Source organism: Macrobrachium rosenbergii, chromosome 6 (assembly GCF_040412425.1).
Source record: "Macrobrachium rosenbergii isolate ZJJX-2024 chromosome 6, ASM4041242v1, whole genome shotgun sequence".
NCBI lineage: Eukaryota > Metazoa > Arthropoda > Malacostraca > Decapoda > Palaemonidae > Macrobrachium > Macrobrachium rosenbergii.
In genome coordinates this window covers 28,464,634-28,483,249 of record NC_089746.1, presented here as the reverse complement: position 1 = coordinate 28,483,249, position 18,616 = coordinate 28,464,634, and the positions used below count along the sequence as shown (strand labels likewise).

Here is an 18,616-nt window from a genome sequence, read left to right as displayed (position 1 = left end):
TTCTCGGTACTTTTATCATTCTCTTTTACTTTTTTAACTAGAAGATGGGACAAAGAATTGGAGGAAAAGAAGCTGGTCTATTGTAATTTGGTCTTGCTCACTGCCTGATTGTACGCTGCTGCCTGTGCCCACGCGAAATTCAAAATTATTTTATAAATATTGTCGTATCGGTATTAACTGCTTACCCCATTGCAAAATCGAATTATCGTAAAGTGAACTATCGTAACTTAAGTGTTATCTATTTTAATAGTTTTATCACAAAAAGTGCATCTAGTCATGAAAATTAGATGAAACTACGGTAATTAGTGAATATTTCTCAGAGAAAAATACCGTGAATGGGCAGATTTTCAGTGAATAATGCATATATATATGTTCCATAGAGAAATCCGTGAATAGGTGAGTCCGCGAATCGTGAGACCGTATATATATATATTACTCTTGCAGCAATTGAGCTGTAGTTCTAAGAACGAAATACCAAATTCAAAGGCACTTCACCTCATTATTAGGGCAAAGTACCTTATCAACTGAGGAGTCTTTGTTTCCTTCTTCCAAAAACTTGAAACTTGCATGTTGAACAGATGAAGGTGAAAAACTGACATTGTATCAAGTCCTGACCCAGCTCTAAACAGCTTCCAAAAACTGGAAATAGATGCAGTAGCATTCCAAGAACCAGCATTAAAGGATACACTTCCGAGATCACCCCTTTTGTGTTTTAGAATAAGCCAGCAACATGCTGGCACATTGCCTAGGTTGGGTAGTTCCTAAGAGCTCACTCTACAAAGTTGCGGGTACACTACACAGTTCGTGTTAAGTGCAGAGCTATTTAACACTAAACAGTTTCCTAGCTTTCTCTTTCGTCTGTTCATCGATTTACCCAACGACTTTACTTCCTTGATAACGCACCTTACCATAATCAGTGTCAACTTCTTACTCGTTTTAAAAAAAGCCAAGGTAGAGGTATACATACGAGCGCTGGTCAGCGTTTTCAGCTTCAGCTTTACAGGAAAAAGTAGTGAAAGCGGAATAACGCGAGTTATGCATCGGTTAAACACTGAAGGAGAATCAATGTAATCACAATTGAAACCCCTGACGTCTAAAGGAAGAACCAAGTCAGAAGAAAAATGGCAATCTACAGGTGATGATGGTGAGGCAAAAGAAAGCCAAAGAAGGTAACATACCACGGAACGTCAACAATGTTGTCACGGAATGCCAGTAGTAAATACCACCAAAGAACAATGATGACAGCCGGAGCCATCTGCACGACACTTTGAGGCGACTGCCAAGTAGTGAGAACCATTCTATCACCACGCTAGCTCACTCTAGATAAATAAGTGGAGGAAGAGGAACAATTGTCACAAGGTGATGAATATGAGGCAGTAGAGGGGAAAACTGATTAAGAGGGGGGAGGAGGGTTATTGTCCACTCGGAGGATGATATAGGGTGAGTAAGTGATAACAAGAATTGATGCACAGCTCAGAAACTACTGAAGTAAAGGTAACATGTCTGTAATCCCTAAATGACTACCAGATCACACACATCACTATCAATCTCTCCAAACCGGATGATACATGAGCTGGTAAACGCGAGCACTTCAGAGAACACGTTGAAGTCAAACCAGAAGATGGTTGAGAGGTGGCGAAGGGCACAGACCTTGGTCTGAGACACACCATGGTTCCCTGTCTGCGGAGAGGACCAACAAACCCAGGGCAGTGCAGCGGGCGGGCTACAGACAGACACCAATGCTCCAACACGTTCTCTCTCATGGGAGAAACCGAAAAAGGTCAATCATTGGAGGAGGGGATATTTGCCATAATATATATGGTCAAATTTCTAACCATGAAAGAATATTTCTCAATTACCTATTATTTTTCTCCTGATCCATATAGGGAACAAAAGAAGGCAGAGCAGATGGAGTAACATCTGGTATGCTAATGGAGAAGGAGGAGAAGCAACATCGGAAGAAAAAAGGAAATGACTGAGCAGGTTTATGGCTTGCCCTAATGAACTGTCTACGCAATCTATCAGCCTCTCATATCTTCCGATACTTCACAAATTTTCATCCTCTCATAAGATCACTCATTATCTTCAAAACAAGAAAACCACACTCATGCCTCAATAACTAGGCTAACACACGTGGCCATCATGCACAACCGAAACATTTGGCTTCCACAAACTCTTTCCTATACAGCCCAATGCTTCCATCTCTATTTGTTGCAGATGACATAATGCAAAAACAGAGAACAAGCACAATAACGTACAGGAGAAATTCAGCCAGAAATAGTCAACAATAGTACTAATGCTGACTGACAAGAATGTAAACATTCCAATGCCACCCGGTGGAAAACAGGTTATTACAGAGATAGTCCTAGCAGGTTAGCCAAGAGTTTTGTTTTACTTTGAATGCCGATCATTAAGCGCGAAGATAAAGCTAACTTTAACAGTAGGTAAGATTTATTCCAAATACTATTTATATATAATTAAAATTATATATTTAAAAACAAATGAACATTTCATACCTGAAGACAGCAAAACACGTCTGCGAATGTCCGAAACTTCTGATGGTGGGGGACTCGTAGTATTTTCTACTTTACTGGTTACAACCTCCTCTACTTTCACTGCAAAAATGAAAGCAATCATTATTTTTTATAGTCATCTGTTTAAAGAAAATATCCATTTTAATTATAATACTATAAATAACCGAGTCTCATGTAATGAAAATCCACTTAAACTTTTTAGATTAAATAAAAACAATAGAAAATGTTAACTCATAAACCACGTTGAATAATGTAGCAATTTATAAAAAAAAAAAAATAAATATAAAATAAAAATAAATAAATAAATATATAACATCCTAAATGTAGACCTGGACCTTAGACAATTCAGTAGATTAAATGCCTTCTCTCAATATTCAATCTTCTACCCTTCAAGATTGCATTTTTGTAATTTCAAGTTTTAAGAACACTTTGAAAACTACTCAACTTTCATATTCTTATAAAATCACAGCATTGGAAAATAAGAATCACTGTATTAAATTAAACTGAAAATAAGCAAAGTTAAGAAATGACCTTGCATTCAAAAGGAAGACCCCCAGTAAACATGCCTCTTCAATTAATAAAATGTCAATACTGCCTATTTAGCCTCAAAATTCAGCATAAGTACATACAAGACAGAAATATTCTTATAATCCTGTTAGCTATTCATGCTCCCTTGTAAGAAATGTTGTGGAGGGTGAGGTTTTAATTCTGATATATGCACTGGAAAATTATATAAAAAAATTATTAGTACTGCATTTTAAAACATGGTTGGTGAATTATTTATATGTGATATTGAATTTCTTTCATCTTTTATCTTAACCCATGGATTGCAATCAACACCTTAAAACTGTCCTGACATTAACATTATTCAACTCTTAGCTGCTACTGTTTCTATGAATGAAAATTATGCCTACTGCAAAAGCAATTTGCAGTAACAAGGCTATGTTTAAGAATAGTGATATAAAATAATCTTTTTTGTGATTAACTATGCACACAGATCATGCAATGGTAGAAGTTGTTAATCATCAGTAGGCTATTTTCAATCAGTAGATTCAATCAGTAGAAGGTGTAAACTGGTGCTTTTATAATAAGAAATATGACTGTGGCACTATACTTAAAATAATACAGCAACAGCAGACATGGAGACCCTGAAGTTTAAGTTTTCTATATCCACAGCAACTGGTCATAATACTATTATGACCAGACTTTTCATGGTCATAATACTATTATGACCAGACTTTTCATGCAATAATACATCCATCCTTGAGAGAGGGATTGGAAGCCATCATATGGGAGACTACAGATTAGCTCAAATTTTCTGTCAATATGCTTAATTAACTATGCTTGTGTTAGACTGAGACTCATTTGTTTACATGATTTAGCACTGCAGCCACAATAACCAATGATCTACCATTGCAACTATAATAACCAACACCCAAAATGGCAGCTTGTCTGGACATCAAAGTCTAGTAACAAGATGGCAAATGACTGGCAGGTGAGAGGCAGGGTACCACCTGCTCACCTATTAGTAAACCATCACTTTTTCTCTTGGTAACAGGGAAAAATGTGGGGAAGATTAGAGGTGGGATTATGATAAAAGGCTCCAGGTTTATAATCTTAGGAAAAATGCAATTTTCCAGAATTTGTGATTGTTTTTCCTACAATACAATCCTTCATCTTTTATGCAGGGACAACTCCTTTGATGGGAGGTTTTCTCTTACAGAACATGATTAGCAGTTCTGGAGGACATAGCACAAAGGTTGTAAATTAACATTTGCCAAATCGCACACACTCCGTACGAAAAGTGGAAGACTTGCAAGACAGCCCATCCCCGCCCAGATATGTTACCTTTTTGGTCAAGTGTATGAGCAGTGGAAAGCTAACTCCTATAAACTCCTACACTGCCTGGTATCTGATTTAAGAGGCTGATAGGACCTGTGCCAGTCTGGTTCACCATGTATACCATACTTTATATTGGAAAAATTAAAACCAAGATCAATAGGTAGCCAAATCATCAACCTCAATCAACCAGACCAGCACAAACACAGGTTGAGCTGTCACCAGCCCAAGCAAAGAAATGAGAACAGGTCCAGTGTCTAAAGCATCTCACTGCCAACAAAGCCTGACCATGAACTTAGGCCCAATACAAACTTGTACAATAGAACTGAAAAATTTACAAAAACATCCTGAGCATTATCATAGGGGCCTATAGGTGTTCTCCATTAGATAGCAGTAAGGTAACTGTAAGCTTGGCCTCTGACATGAAGAACATGGAATCAGCCCCTGATGTCATTCTTAACCCTTAAACGCCGAGCCTCTATTTACAAAAGTGTCTGTCATATGCCGTCGGCATTCGGGAGTTAGCAATGAAGCGGATAAAAGTTTTTTCAAAAAATCAAAGCACGCTTAGTTTCTAAATTGAGAGTTCATTTTTGGCTCCTTTTTTTCTCACTGCCTGAAGTTTAGTATGCAACCATCAGAAATGAAAAATAATATCATTATCATATATAAATATTGGAATATATGACAGCGCGAAAAAAAATTTCATATATATTTGTATACAAATCGCGCTGTGAGCAAAACGGTTAAAGCTAATGAGTTATTTTTTTTTTTTCGTTGTATTGTACACTAAATTACAATGATTTTGGTATATAACAAATTGTAAAACGATCAAAGCAACAGAGAAAAAATTTTCATAAAATTTATATTATAATTCTATAAAAGGTAAGATTCTACATAGATTAAAAGGCATATGATCAGCTAGTTACAGCATAGGAAAATATATTAGCATTTTGTACAAAGGAAAATAAAAAGAACAAGATATACATTTGGAGTACTCAATTTTTTTTATTCAAATCTTTCTAGAACACCAGCTTTTCAATAAAACTAAAATCCTCACTAACTTGTACAGTAAACCTACCATTTTGGTCACCCTATATTGTATTTGATGAAATTTAAGATCCCCTTTTTTAAAAAAAAAAAAAGAATAAAAAAAGGGGGCAACTCAAAATATACACTGGGTCCTATATGACCCAGTGTATATATTGAGCCATTTGGGGGCTCTTAAATTTCATCAAATACAGTAATTATAGGGTGACCAGAATGGTAAGTTTACTATACAATTTAGTGAGGATTTTAGTTTTATTACAAAGCTGGAGTTCTGGAAAAATCTGAATAAAAAAATTTACTCTAAATGTATACCTTGTTCCTTTTATTTTCTTTCTACAAAATGGTAATATATTTTCCTTTTTATTTTCCTTTCTACAAAATCCTAATATATTTTCCTATGCTTTGACTAGCTGATCATATGCCTTTTAATCTATGTAGAATCTTACTTTTTTAGAATTATAATATAAATTTTATGAAAATTTTTTTTATATAAATTTGTGCATAACCATGTGTTATTGCTGGTGCCAAATAACTTATAATCAATCAATTACTGATGTTTTATCTGTTGGGGTTTCCTGTGAACATTCCTTTCTTTTGTAGAAAGTCTGCTGGTTTTTTATGTTTTTAGGATGGAATATTACCGGTATTTGCTCAAATACTGTGATTATTATTACTATATATTTTTCTTATTACAATATAATCCTCTTATCCGCACCCTAAACTTACCAGTTATTTGAATTTTGCCATTCATTACCAGTAAACAATAATTATTTTTAATTAATTAATAAAATCATCAATTGATTACCATATGCTCAGCTAACTTTGAAGGTACAGTACATACTGTGAAGAATGCTTGATCCGTACATTGAAAAAGCAGACAACAGAGTGAGATACACACACTGATGTGTTAAGACATATTTGTGTGTAGTTTACCTTAATGCAATGCATCAGTGTATGCATGTTCATACAGACTGCAAAATATATATAACTTAACATTAGTATATACAATACAATGCTGCATTGCATTAAATAAATCTCTATAAAAGTCCTGTATCAGAGAGAGAGAAGGGCAGGGGGGGGGGCACATTAAGTGTAATTTACTTTGCCATGCATGTGAAACTGAAAATCCTATTCAAATACTGTACACAAACTTCTAAGCAATTTCTTATTTTAACCAAAAATTTTGTTTTAGCTTTTATTTTGTTTTTAATTTCAAAACTCTCAACCTCATTGTCGCCGTTGGAGTAATCCATCGGAGGTGAGGATGAAGGATAGCGTCATAAAATACCTTCTGTAATACTTAAGCTGCTTTCCTCCTATTGAAACAGTTGTAAACATTGTCCGAATTTTCTCTTCCATACTGTACCTACACATTTCAAAAACATTAAATGCTTATATGCAAACAATATTTTATTTCTTGATATTCCCTCTTGAAGGGGCGCCTTATTATATTCAGGAGTCTTTCTGTCATCATATACAGTACCATCCTTGTCCCTACTTTCTGAGAAAGCATTTCCTCAGTTCTGATGAACAGAGCCTCCAAACAGCACATGGAAAACAGTTAGAGGGGACTCGGGAATCATGTCAGAAAAGCAAATTTTCTCAATCCATCAAATACTAGATGTAGGTCAATAGTGCATGATCAATAGGAAGATAGCATATAATCTTCCATTTCCTCGTCATCAAACCAATTTCCATGGAAGTACACTCAAAGCAATTAATTTCATTCTGTTCCTTCTACATAATCTAGACTGAATGAAATGCAGGAACATGTTGCGAGTGGGAACAGTACATTGTCAAGGAGCCAAATTTACCGCTGTAAACTTTAGTGTTTGGTCTGCATTTTCATTCCATAAATGTTTACATGGGCTGGTATCCAAAATGAAATTTCATTCCCTTGGCATGGGTGTAGAAAATAACCACTACAAAATTTTCAACATCAAATGGATGATCAATACTGAAAATTTCCAGACTGAAAATTACTTTGCAAGTCCAAGTTAAATCTACTTTTTGGGAGTTTTCCTTAAAACTTCATACCCAACCACAGCATTGAATTCATAATCATTAGAAATCAATGTAGTACACTTCCTGATGTATGCTCTAAATTACTATTGGCGAGTAGTTTAACCAGACAACTGCGCTCATTTATTTAGCTCTCATTGGGATAGTGTGCTCTAGAACCAAGAATCAATCTCTTTTAACCACAGTAAAGAACTTAGAAAATTTTACAACAGGTAACTTCCCGGCAGGCACAACAGGGAAGTAAAAATGCATACAGCATGACAGGAATATACGTATTAATCTTTTCTAAAAGTGGGGAAATATCTTGACACGCAAACAAGCCATGGCCTCTAATTCCTGCTTCATACAGAATATTATAGTACATATATATTCTTTTGATAAGGTGTATGCTCATCCAACATAGCCTCCTGAGAACATGAACCTCTTGAAGAACTCTCATAGCAGTCTCCTTAGCTCAATACACGTCTCTGACAGTTCCACTGTCTGATCCAGGGAACCTTACTATGAAGGTTCCCTTTAACCACTTTAGAAAACATTTTGATCTTGCTCATTTCTGGAGTTCTATCCATCAGTTTTGATAGCTAAGTGCTACTTTAGAATTAATCCAAAAACCATCCACTTTTTAGTCCTCATATGATCTTTTGGATGCATCAGAGGCTGAGGGGTGTTCTCTAACTCGCCGCCATCAACCACCTGTATGCCCTATTACCAAGTTTCAATGACCAATTCCACCTCTTGCTGAGGAAAGAGGTGATGGTTTGTATTTCCTATGAACCAATTTCTTTGTTGGAGTCCACTTCAACTATTACTCTTTGAAGTAATTTTTCAGCATTCACTGACATAGTCATTGGTATAGATATATGTGTACAGTATACAGATTAGGCTAATTAGTGTTGCAGTTATTCATTCATTCAATTCAAATCTCCCAAAATAATACAATTATAAAGTTGGACATGAGGTTGAACACAGCAAAATCAAGGGATTATCATTTGATGACATTCCACTTTACTCCCACTCCACAATTCTATTAGTAGGTTACCACTGTGCTTAATGATTCTAAATATAATGATACTTTATATTACCTTCTACTAAATAACTTTCCCTGTAACTATAACCTAATACTGCAAGAAAACTAGGAATTGTTTGTAAATCTTCCCTGTTTAGAGCTAGGAATTGTTTGTAAATCTTCCCTGTTTAGAGATGATGGTATTAAACCCACACACTTAAGAACTTTTGTGATGCCTCAGTGTCATCTCACCTTCGTGGACTTCGTTACTGAATGGACTTTCCCCGAGTCCAACAAAAATAAAAATATATTGTACTTACTGGAGAAATCTGGTAGGCATGACAGGGTTATCAGATGGTAGCCTAAGCACACTTAAGGGATGACTTCTCATCCTTGGAGGGTATCCAACTAAGCACATTAAGAGGTATGGTGAATGAACAAATGTGCACACAAACAAAACTTTCCTGTCTGTGCCTGAGGGTGGATGGTGAGTGAACAACTGAACACACACATGTTGACTGAGGCTTTTCTGGCTGTGCCAGTTAGGGTCAACAGTGAACAAACACACATGACCAATGCTTCTCTCTTTGTGCATCACATTAAGAAGCAATATGTACTGTGAGGTTTTGTGGCATTTCCATTGTTGAATATTGTAACAGCCTTGTGTGACTTGTTTGTTTATTTTACCTGCTCTCCTGGGTTTTTGTTTTGTTGGTGCCAGGCGACGTTTTTTTTTCAGTGGCAGTTAAGGTTAGCCCAGCAGCAGAGCAACATACTGTTAGCGACAGGTGTTGGTTGCCTGTTGGTCACTGAAGACCACGGAGATGATCGTCTTTAGCAGGGTTGAGATGGCTGGTTCAGCAGGTGATGGTTACCTGTTGACAGTCGCATTTTGCTAAGGATTACGTCTGTTGAATCCCCGAGGGTGAGGTGGTGGCTCAACTGTGGTCTCCAGTATGGAGGAGATATTCTTTCGTGGGATTTCTGCAGTTGTAGCATCAACTTTGTGATGGTCAGTAGTCAAGTATTTTACAGGAGACATTCCTGTTTACTTTCCTGTGTAGGAGTACGACAGTGTTACGGCAGCGGTCGATGATCATCCTCAAGGACCTTTGATTGTGGTCTCAACATTTGTTTTCTTTTAATATTATTGATGGTGTTTGAGCAAGTATTCCTCTGATTATTCGATTATTTTATGTTGTTATTAATGGTACTAATGAGCAGTGTATGGCTCATGTTGTTTTCATGCTTTATGTTTGAGTTGGGCAAGAGTATGGCCCTGTTAATTTAGCTTTATATTTTATTTATGAATGGCGTTCGGCAAGAGTATGGCCCTGCTAATTTAGTTATATGTTTTATTTATGGATGGCATTGGGAAAATGAATGGCCCTGTTAATTGGTTCACAACATGTTTGTGAATGTTAATTGGTTTATATGTTTTGTTTATGATTATTAATTTGATTTATGATATGCACTGTTTATGATGGTATAGGACGCGTATATGGTCCTTGTGGTATAACTGTAAAGTGATTTATTATTTAATTTCTATTATTGATTCTCAGCTGCTGCTGTACTTTTCATTTTATTATATTTTGGCTAATTCCTTAACTCACTTGTATATAATGTAAACTGACCTGTACAGTCATTAGAAATAATAAATAGGTTTAAAGTATTTTGATTGTGTTTTTGGCTCCCTCCTTGATTTCTCATTGGACTTCCTCGTCACCTGAGTCCCATTCAAACTTTGTAAAGAACCCGAAAGAACCGTAAAAAATGGTTCGTTACAGTACTTGTTGTGGACCGCCCCTTCTGTATCTCAAACATCACTTTTATTGATATTACTCAATGCAGTTCATTACTGTATTGTACTTGAAAAAATACAGAAATATGTTACAACTTTTTCAGCGTGTGAGTGTGTACAGGGTATAAGCACATGTATGCATCCTACTGTATTAGGATAAACTACCCATTACAATGTTTATTAGCCTTCTGCTCACTCTCACTCAATTTTCTTATAAAGAATTTGATAAAAAGCAACAAGGTTTATGTTTCTTCACACTGTTTACAATATTTACCATATCTGTTATGTACAAGTAGTTACTGTACATATTATGTACATACTTTTAGAAGCAATTCATTCTGCAGATATTTCCTGAAATGCATGGAAGCAAATCAGTATTTTAAGCCAAATGATAATTACAAAATACTTGTTGCAACAGGTTACTGAATACTTTGCATGGAATTGCATTGCACTATAATTTATGCAAGTTGACCCTGTGGTACCCTATCGTGCAGGTTATTTGCCAGTCTTCCTTACTTACCAGATGGGGCAGACCCCCCAAGGTGTGTAAAGTTGAGGTGACACTGTTCTACTATCTGGAGTCTGCAGGCTCCAGAAATCTCTCAACAATAGCAACTAAATTTTGAGCAAAAATGACAATTTTATGATAAAATTAAGTTTTATATATAGGCTACTTACCCAGTAAATACTTAGCCAAGAGTTTCTACTCGAATGGCAGTTAGAATTTTGAATGCCACATTAGCAATTCTTTTGTTTTGTGTAGGTGACTGTGCCCTGCCCACTTTCGGGGTACAAAGAGGAACAACATTGCCAACACAACAATTTATTTATGCAAAAAAGAGTCCATGTGCAGGGAGGAGGGTGGGCTCCATCCGTAATTACTTGGTAAGCACATATAAAATTTAATTTTATCATAAGTATATCTAGAAATGTCATTTTTATATAAGTAACTTACTCAGTAACTACTTAGCTGATTCCACACTGAAAGGTGGTGGGGAATCATGGACAAAGGCTTAAGTTATAAGTGATGAGATAAATGTTGTTCCTTACCTGGTGAGTGAGCTACTGCAAGTAGATACTGCCTCTGGTGGTGCTCATCTCAACTTGTAGCAATGTGGCGACATGGCCATACATGCCTCTATTTAAGTGGGACGCTTCGCAGCGAAGGAGTATTCCAAAGGCTGACGAAGTGTAAGACCAAGCTTTGCGACAAAGGTGTACACCGAAGGCCAACAAAGCATACAAAATTGCCCCTGCCCTGGGCACAGTACCACAAAAATTATATACCAGACAACAAAGTCACCTACACCATAATTAAACATAATGATTAAACAACAAAAAACAAGACCACTACCGAACACTAAAAACTGGTGGGCACTCCAGGTATGTCATACCATCCCAGACTTCCCAAGAACTCAACACCATTTTCAAGGTGAAGAGAAAAGGAAAGGAAGGGATACTTCATACACTTCCCCAACCATCACCATGCCAGCTACGGAAACAGGTCCCACGGTACTGGGCATTTAACATAAACTGTCTCAACGTCCCACAAATAACGCATCGCGAACACCGACTTGCATTTCCGATGAGTTGCCTCCAGGATCGCTGAGAGAGAAAGACTGCGTTTGAACACTACCGAAGTAGCAACTGCTCTTACCTTGTGAGCTTTAACTTTCAACAGCAATAAGTCAGTCTCCGCTAATTGAGTGTGTGCCTCAACGATGAGATCCCTCAAGAAAAATGAAATGGCATTCTTTGACAAGGGTCTAGAGGGGGTTTTTACCGAACACCAGAGATTACTAAACTGGACTTTAATTTTCTCTGTCCGATGTAAATAATGTCTGAGGGTAAGTACTGGGCACAGCTCTCTCTTCCTCTTCCGTGCCTAGAATATCCGATAAGCTTGAAATCGAAAAGGAATGGGGGTAGGATGTGATGGGTTTTCATTTTTTGCTAGAAATCCTAGCAAAAAGGAGCAGACTGCGTTCCCTTGCGAAAAACCAATCCTTTTGTCTATTGCTTGAAGTTCACTTGCTCTCTTAGCAGTCGCTAGGGCAACCAGAAAGAGAGTTTTCCAAGTCAGATCCCTTAGAGAAGAAAAGTGCATAGGTTCAAAGCGAGGGTCGGAAAGCCACTTATGAACTATATCACGATTCCAAGAGAAGGGCTCCTCTTTCTTGGACTTGGAGATATCATAAGACTTAATTAGTTCGGACAAGTCTTGGGTGTTCGAAATGTCGCAACCCTTATGTTGAAAAATGGAGCTGAGCATCGCTCTTGTAACCCTTTATCATCAAGACGGACAACCCTTCAGATGATTCCAAATAGAGAAGGAAGTCTTGCTACCTGAGCGATAGTTTCAGAGGAACAGACTTTGTTTCTTCTACACCAACTCCTAAAGCGTGCCCACTTAGCTTCGTAGACGTTATTGGAGGAGATGCGTCTGCTTTTGGCGATAGCCTCTGATGTCAATTTAGAAAATCCTTTCGCTCTGATGAGTCTGTACTGTCAAAATCCTGTTAAGGCCAGAGAGGATAGGCCTTGATGAAACTTCCTGACGTGGGGTTGACTGAGAAGACTCGGAATCTCGGGAAGGAGTCTTGGAAAGTCAACAAGGCGATTGTTCAGGTCTGGAAACCACTCCTTCTGCGGCCAGTAGGGCGCCACGGGAGTCATCCTTACATTGTGGTGTGAGCAAAACTTCCTTACTACTTCTCGAATCATCCCAAACGGAGGAAAGATGTAAAGATCTAGGTTGGACCAGTCGAGGATCACTGCATCCGTCGCCCAAGCTAGAGGGTCCAGAAATGGTGAACAGAACAGAGGAAGGTGGTAATTCCTGGAAGTTACAAACAGATCTGTGTTTGGTTGACCCCATAATTTCCAAAGGCTGGCACAAACGCGAGGATCTGGTGTCCACTCCGTGGGCAGAATCTGCATGTGACGGCTAAACTTGTCCACCAGGACATTGCACTTGCCCTTTATGAACGGGGTGACTAATTGAGTTTGGTTCCGATCCGCCCAGCATAGCAGGTCTCTCGCTACCTCGCAGAGTGAAAATGAGTAGGTCCCCCCCTTGATGTTTGACGTACGCTAGGGCTGTGGTATTGTCTGCAAGTACCGCTAGAGTCTTGTTGTGTACCTGTGTTGCAAAGTTTTGCAGACCTAGATGTATTGCCTTCAATTCTCTCACGTTGATATGAAGCCCCTTCTCCTCCGAAGACCACTTCCCCGAGACTTCCAGGTTCCCAAGCGCTCCCCTACCTAGGTACAATGCACTGGAAAAGAAGTTTAGGTTGGGGCTCACCGGAACAAGAGACTTCACTTCCAGAAGTCTGTCTGCGGACCTCCACCACGGCAGATCCTCCTTTATTTCCGGGGTTATTGGAAAGACGTGATGGTCCTGATGCACATTCCGATCCCAGCAAGCTCTTAAGTAGAACTAGAGAGGTCTCATGTGAAGTCTCCCCAATCTAACGAATTGCTCAAGAGAAGCCATCATCCCCAAGAGACTCATCCACTGGGTGGCGGAGCAAGAATGAAGCGAGAGGAAGAGGCCTACCTTCCTCAGACAGTCTTCTATTCTCTTGAGTGATGGAGAAACCCGAAAACTCAGAGTCTATCTGAACTCCCAAATAATCTTCTGAGTGGGAATCATTTGTGATTTCTCAAAGTTCATTATTAGTCCTAATTCCCAATTGTCCAGATATAGCGCGATACTCACTCCTGCTAAATGTAGCCAACCTTCCAAAAGAGCCAACGCTCGTGAAAACTTGTGGGACTGTCAAAAGACTGAAACAAAGTGCTTGAAATTCATAATCTGGTCCTAAAAAATGAATTGTAGTTATTTCCTTGAGTCCATGTGAATCGGAATATGGAAATAAGTGTCTTGCATGTCCCTCTGACGGATGGAAGCAAGAATTGAGTGGATGGTTTCCATGCTGAATTTTTGTTTTTTCTACAGAGACGTTCAAAGCACTTATGTCATGCACCAGTCTCCAACTCCCTGAAGCCTTGGGCACCACAGAAAGGCAATTGTAAAATCCTTTCGAGCCTGCCTTTTTTACTACTTCTATTACTTCTTTGCTCAGAAGAGTGGACACTTCCTTCGATAGGGTTGAATACCTCTCCGATCCTATAGAGTAAGCCACCAATAGGGCAGGACTGTTGGTCAATAGTGGATTCTCCCTGAAGGGGATAGAGTATCCCTCCTTTAAAACTTTCACCACCCACTGATCCGCTCCATCTCTCCCAGGAAGATGAAGCCTGGCCCCTACTGAAGCATGAAGGACTAAATTCTCACTGGAGAGAGGATGATTTGGAAGATTTCTTGATTGCTCAGGGAGCAAATCTAGCTGATCCTCAGGACCTGGAGCACAATCTCTGATTTCCTACACGAAACGGCTTTGGTTGCTCGAGAGGAGATAAAGGTTTAACTGAGAAGACAGACCAGTCCCTTTGGCGCTTCGTCGATTTGGTCAACAAATCTTGCGTTGATTTCTGGTGTAGACTTACTGCAACCTCACTTACAGTGGGCTGTGGAGTCATATGTTGCTTATCCAGAGGAGAAAAAAGGAAAGCTGATTTCTGTGGGGCCGTAACACCCTTCGATGTGAACGAGACCCAAAGTTTGTGCTGCTTAAGCACACCCATGGCATAAAGGGCAATATCTCTAATGGCTTTATCAGCACAAGAGAGAAAATTAAACAGGTCTGAGACTTCATCACATAAAACAGTCAGATCTTGAAGCTTCTTGGCAACTGCTCCTTAACACCAGTCGAGAACACTCGACACCTCGAAGGACTTGAACAAACTTTTCGACAGATGATCCATCTCCTGTGCTGAAAAGGACGTCTTTGCCAAAGTGAGAGTCAACCTACAACCCGAGTCAATGAGCGCAGAAAAGTCCCTCTGGGAGGAGGCAGGAGCTTCTTTCGTTGCATACGACAAATATCGCATACGTGAGACGAGAGGGAGGAACGCTAAAACAGGTTTTCCCTTGATCCCTCTTCTCAGAAAGCCAGTTCTCTACTTGGAGAGAACAGCTGAAAGAGATGAAGAACAGCACAGACCCTGGTCCCGAAACATGCCATGGTTCCCTGTCTGTGGAGAAGACCAAAGGAACCACGGCAGTCCAGAGGGTGGGCTATAGACGTCAAGGCTTCGACACCTCTCTCGCGGGGGAAACCAAACAAGGTCGATCACAATGAGGGGAGGAGAGATATCCTGCCCTAATATGTACGGTCAAATTTCTAACCATAATAAGGGAATATTTCTCAATTACCTATCATTTTTCTCCTGAACCACATAGGGAGCAACAGAAGGCGGAGCAGGAGTGAGAGAGGAATTAACCTAGGCTGTCAAGTAGGCTGAAGAAGAAGAAGAAACAAAACATTCGGTTTCCACGAACTCTTTCCTATAAAGACTGTTTTCATCTCTGCTTGTTGCAAAAACAGAAACTAGCAAAATACCATACAGAAGAAAACAGCCAGAAGTCATCAAAATTATTATTAACGCCTATTCAAACCGTCTGCATAAGGACACAGCATAAAGAATTCTGACAAGAACGTAAACATTCCAGCACCACCTGGCGGGAAACAGGTGATTACAGAGAAAGTCCTGGCAGGTTAAGCAAGTGTTATTTTTTTTATTTTTATGGCCGATCGCACCTAGTGGCACGATGATATAAGTTAAAGTGGGCTCATTTGAATAACAATCAACATGGAAATGGACAAATTAACACCATCATTACAATAGATTACCCAAGATTTGTGCCATAACCATGGTACTTTGGCAAAAAGGGCCTCAAGTTAGACCATGTCCAAAGCCTTACACATATAGTATGAGGGGCAAAGAAATAAGATCCCTTAAAGTTCCTTGGAGAATATTAGATACGAGTACAGTAGGAAAGATCACCAGTTGATTTGCCAAACGGAACTGAAATGGTTAGACAGAAAGAAGCAAAAATTTTTTTTAGTGAGCATTGAATAGTTTTGACTTTTTAGAATAATCTTTTCATGCAAAGAAAAACAAAATTACCTTCCTCAGCATCTTCACTATCTGAATACTCTTCATCCAAATCTCCATTGTAAGTTGGGGAGTCAGGAACATCACCACCCATTAGCACCAATAATTTTTTTTGATACACTTTGCGAGTTGATTCTGAAAACATTACAATAAATAAATTTCAGAGCAAACAAATTCTGAAAGGTGTTTAAAAAAAATTACTTGCTGTTTCATCTTGACTAATGTTACAAACAGATCTTTTTGGACAAGAATTGAAAATGATTCTAGACCAAACTGCATTGTTTCAAAACTTGAGATAGACCCCTAAAAAAAAGTGGAACTTATATATATATATAAAAAAAAAAGAGACCCTACTTACTACTCATAAATTCAAATATGTAGTATTAGGGTATACTAAGGTTGAAGAAAATCTGCAACAACAACAACAATATATTTTCACACATCTTACCTACAATTGGTCCTACTGTAGCTCCTAAATCAGAGAGTCTCTTGTATAGTTCATCATCATCAAGCTTTGAGATGTCAAGTCCATCAACAACTAAATTCTGTTCCATATTGACCTAAAATAAGCAAATAAAAACTTATAACTAATAACACTCACTATTAGGGATGTTTAAAAGCAAATAAGGACTGTACTTGAATGTAATTGTACTTCAAAAATATAAACAGGATAATCCTACATAGTGCAACTAGCATGCGCAACATTGTACTTTACCAAAACAGTACATTTGCAATTTTAAATTATCACGTTTTCCTTGAACATCAACAATTTTCAAAACAAGAACTATTTTGCCCTCATTTGTAAAAGTTAACTGTAAAAGTTCTTGGCATTTATAAAACTAAGTGTAATAATTCACGACATTTTACATATTATAATGTACTATAAATTGGGAATTATGAGATCACAAACATAAAAATCTGAATTTTGGCACATACAACCAATCCAGCATGGCCTCCACAAGGCAAAATCTAATGTGTTTAAACTATCAAAATAGGCAATTCTAAGTGTTTTTAGAGGGGTTTTAAGTATTCGCAGATTTTAGCTATGGGGGGGTACACATCCCCAGCAAATATGGGGGTTTACTGTATATATATACATACATATATATATACATATATATATGTATATATATATATGTATATACATACACACATTATATATATATATATCCAGCCTGAAAAGTCGGATTCTTCTTGGATAAAAATACAATGCTCATACCATGCACAAAAGCATCTCATCCAGCTCACCATCTACAAACTCTCAAGGGAGGAATCCAGAAAATCTCCAACCTCTCATCGGAGACTGATGGGTTCTGAATTTTTGCAAAAAAAAATAAATAAATAAATAAATAAATAAATAAATTTACAACTCTCAAAGTTTTGGACAAGATACAATATTGGTGCAACTCAACAACACACTCCACCAAGGCTAAAGCTAGCAGAAAAAGTTTTCAAGGTGAAATCCCACTCCAAAGTCTCCCCAAGGGATCATACACTTCTTAATTTTGCTGAACTAAATAAGAATCATCTCACTTAGAAGGCTGAAACTTAAAATGGACACTCAGAAGGCTGAAACTCCTAAGGTGGGCAAGACTGCCTGAACTCCTCATGAGCAGGGACAACTCTAACCAGGGTAGAGAGAAGATCCATGCCCTTCAGTCAGAAACCTAGCTCAAGGCAGAGCGACAGTCTTTCACCACATAAATTGGGAGTAGCTGATCTCTCTGAAAGTGGACAATCTGCTGAATGTAGCCCTCTTTCCCTGATAAATGGTAACTGAGAAACTTTGACAGCAACTGGGCACCTCCAGCTTGGTCCTATGATAAAACCCTCTCACATGAAGATACATAACATCAAACTGTGAAGGCTGAGAGGCTGTACTGGCTGGTGATACCAAAGTTCATAAGCTATCATAGTGGAATACCAAATACTGTACTATGGCCCCAACGAAGACCTACCTCAGTTATTATGCAACCCTGAGTGAGCAACAAAAGGTTGAACATTCAGTAAATAACACTGACTACATGAAAGGATTAATATCCAAATTGTCACACGGATGCTGGAATGGGTCTTCCAAGCTAGGAGTTTCCTGCTTAACTGTGTGGCAAACAGGTCAATCACTGGCATTCCCCAAAGCTCCAAAAGCCTTCCTGCCATGTAAAGATGTATGGACCACTTTGTCTTCAGCAACTGGCCCTGATGGCTGAGGTAGTCTGCCAAAACATTCCTCCTTCCTGGAATGTACCTGGCTGAGTTCAGTGGCATGGAAAATCACCCACTCATGCCCCTTCAATGACAACTGAGAGGCAAAAATCCCCTTGTGTGCACTCCACCCAC

At 38.5% G+C, this 18,616-nt stretch overlaps 1 protein-coding gene across 10 annotated transcripts in view; it reads right to left on the bottom strand.

Annotated features, from left to right (window-relative positions):
* Positions 1 to 18,616, bottom strand: part of LOC136839388 (lamina-associated polypeptide 2, isoforms alpha/zeta-like) — a 74,017-nt gene that overhangs the window by 35,237 nt on the left and 20,164 nt on the right. For 6 of the 10 annotated variants that reach the window (XM_067105358.1, XM_067105359.1, XM_067105355.1 and 3 more), the window contains exons 2-4: positions 16,728 to 16,839; positions 16,292 to 16,414; positions 2,517 to 2,615 (exon numbers count right to left, since the gene is read on the bottom strand). In XM_067105358.1, the coding sequence (XP_066961459.1) occupies positions 2,517 to 2,615; positions 16,292 to 16,414; positions 16,728 to 16,833 (328 nt within the window). In that variant the 5' untranslated portion in view covers positions 16,834 to 16,839. Of the gene's footprint in view, positions 1 to 2,516; positions 2,616 to 16,291; positions 16,415 to 16,727; positions 16,842 to 17,527; positions 17,593 to 18,616 lie in introns of all 10 variants that reach the window. The other 4 variants (XM_067105361.1, XM_067105362.1, XM_067105363.1 and 1 more) reach the window with 2 other exon arrangements.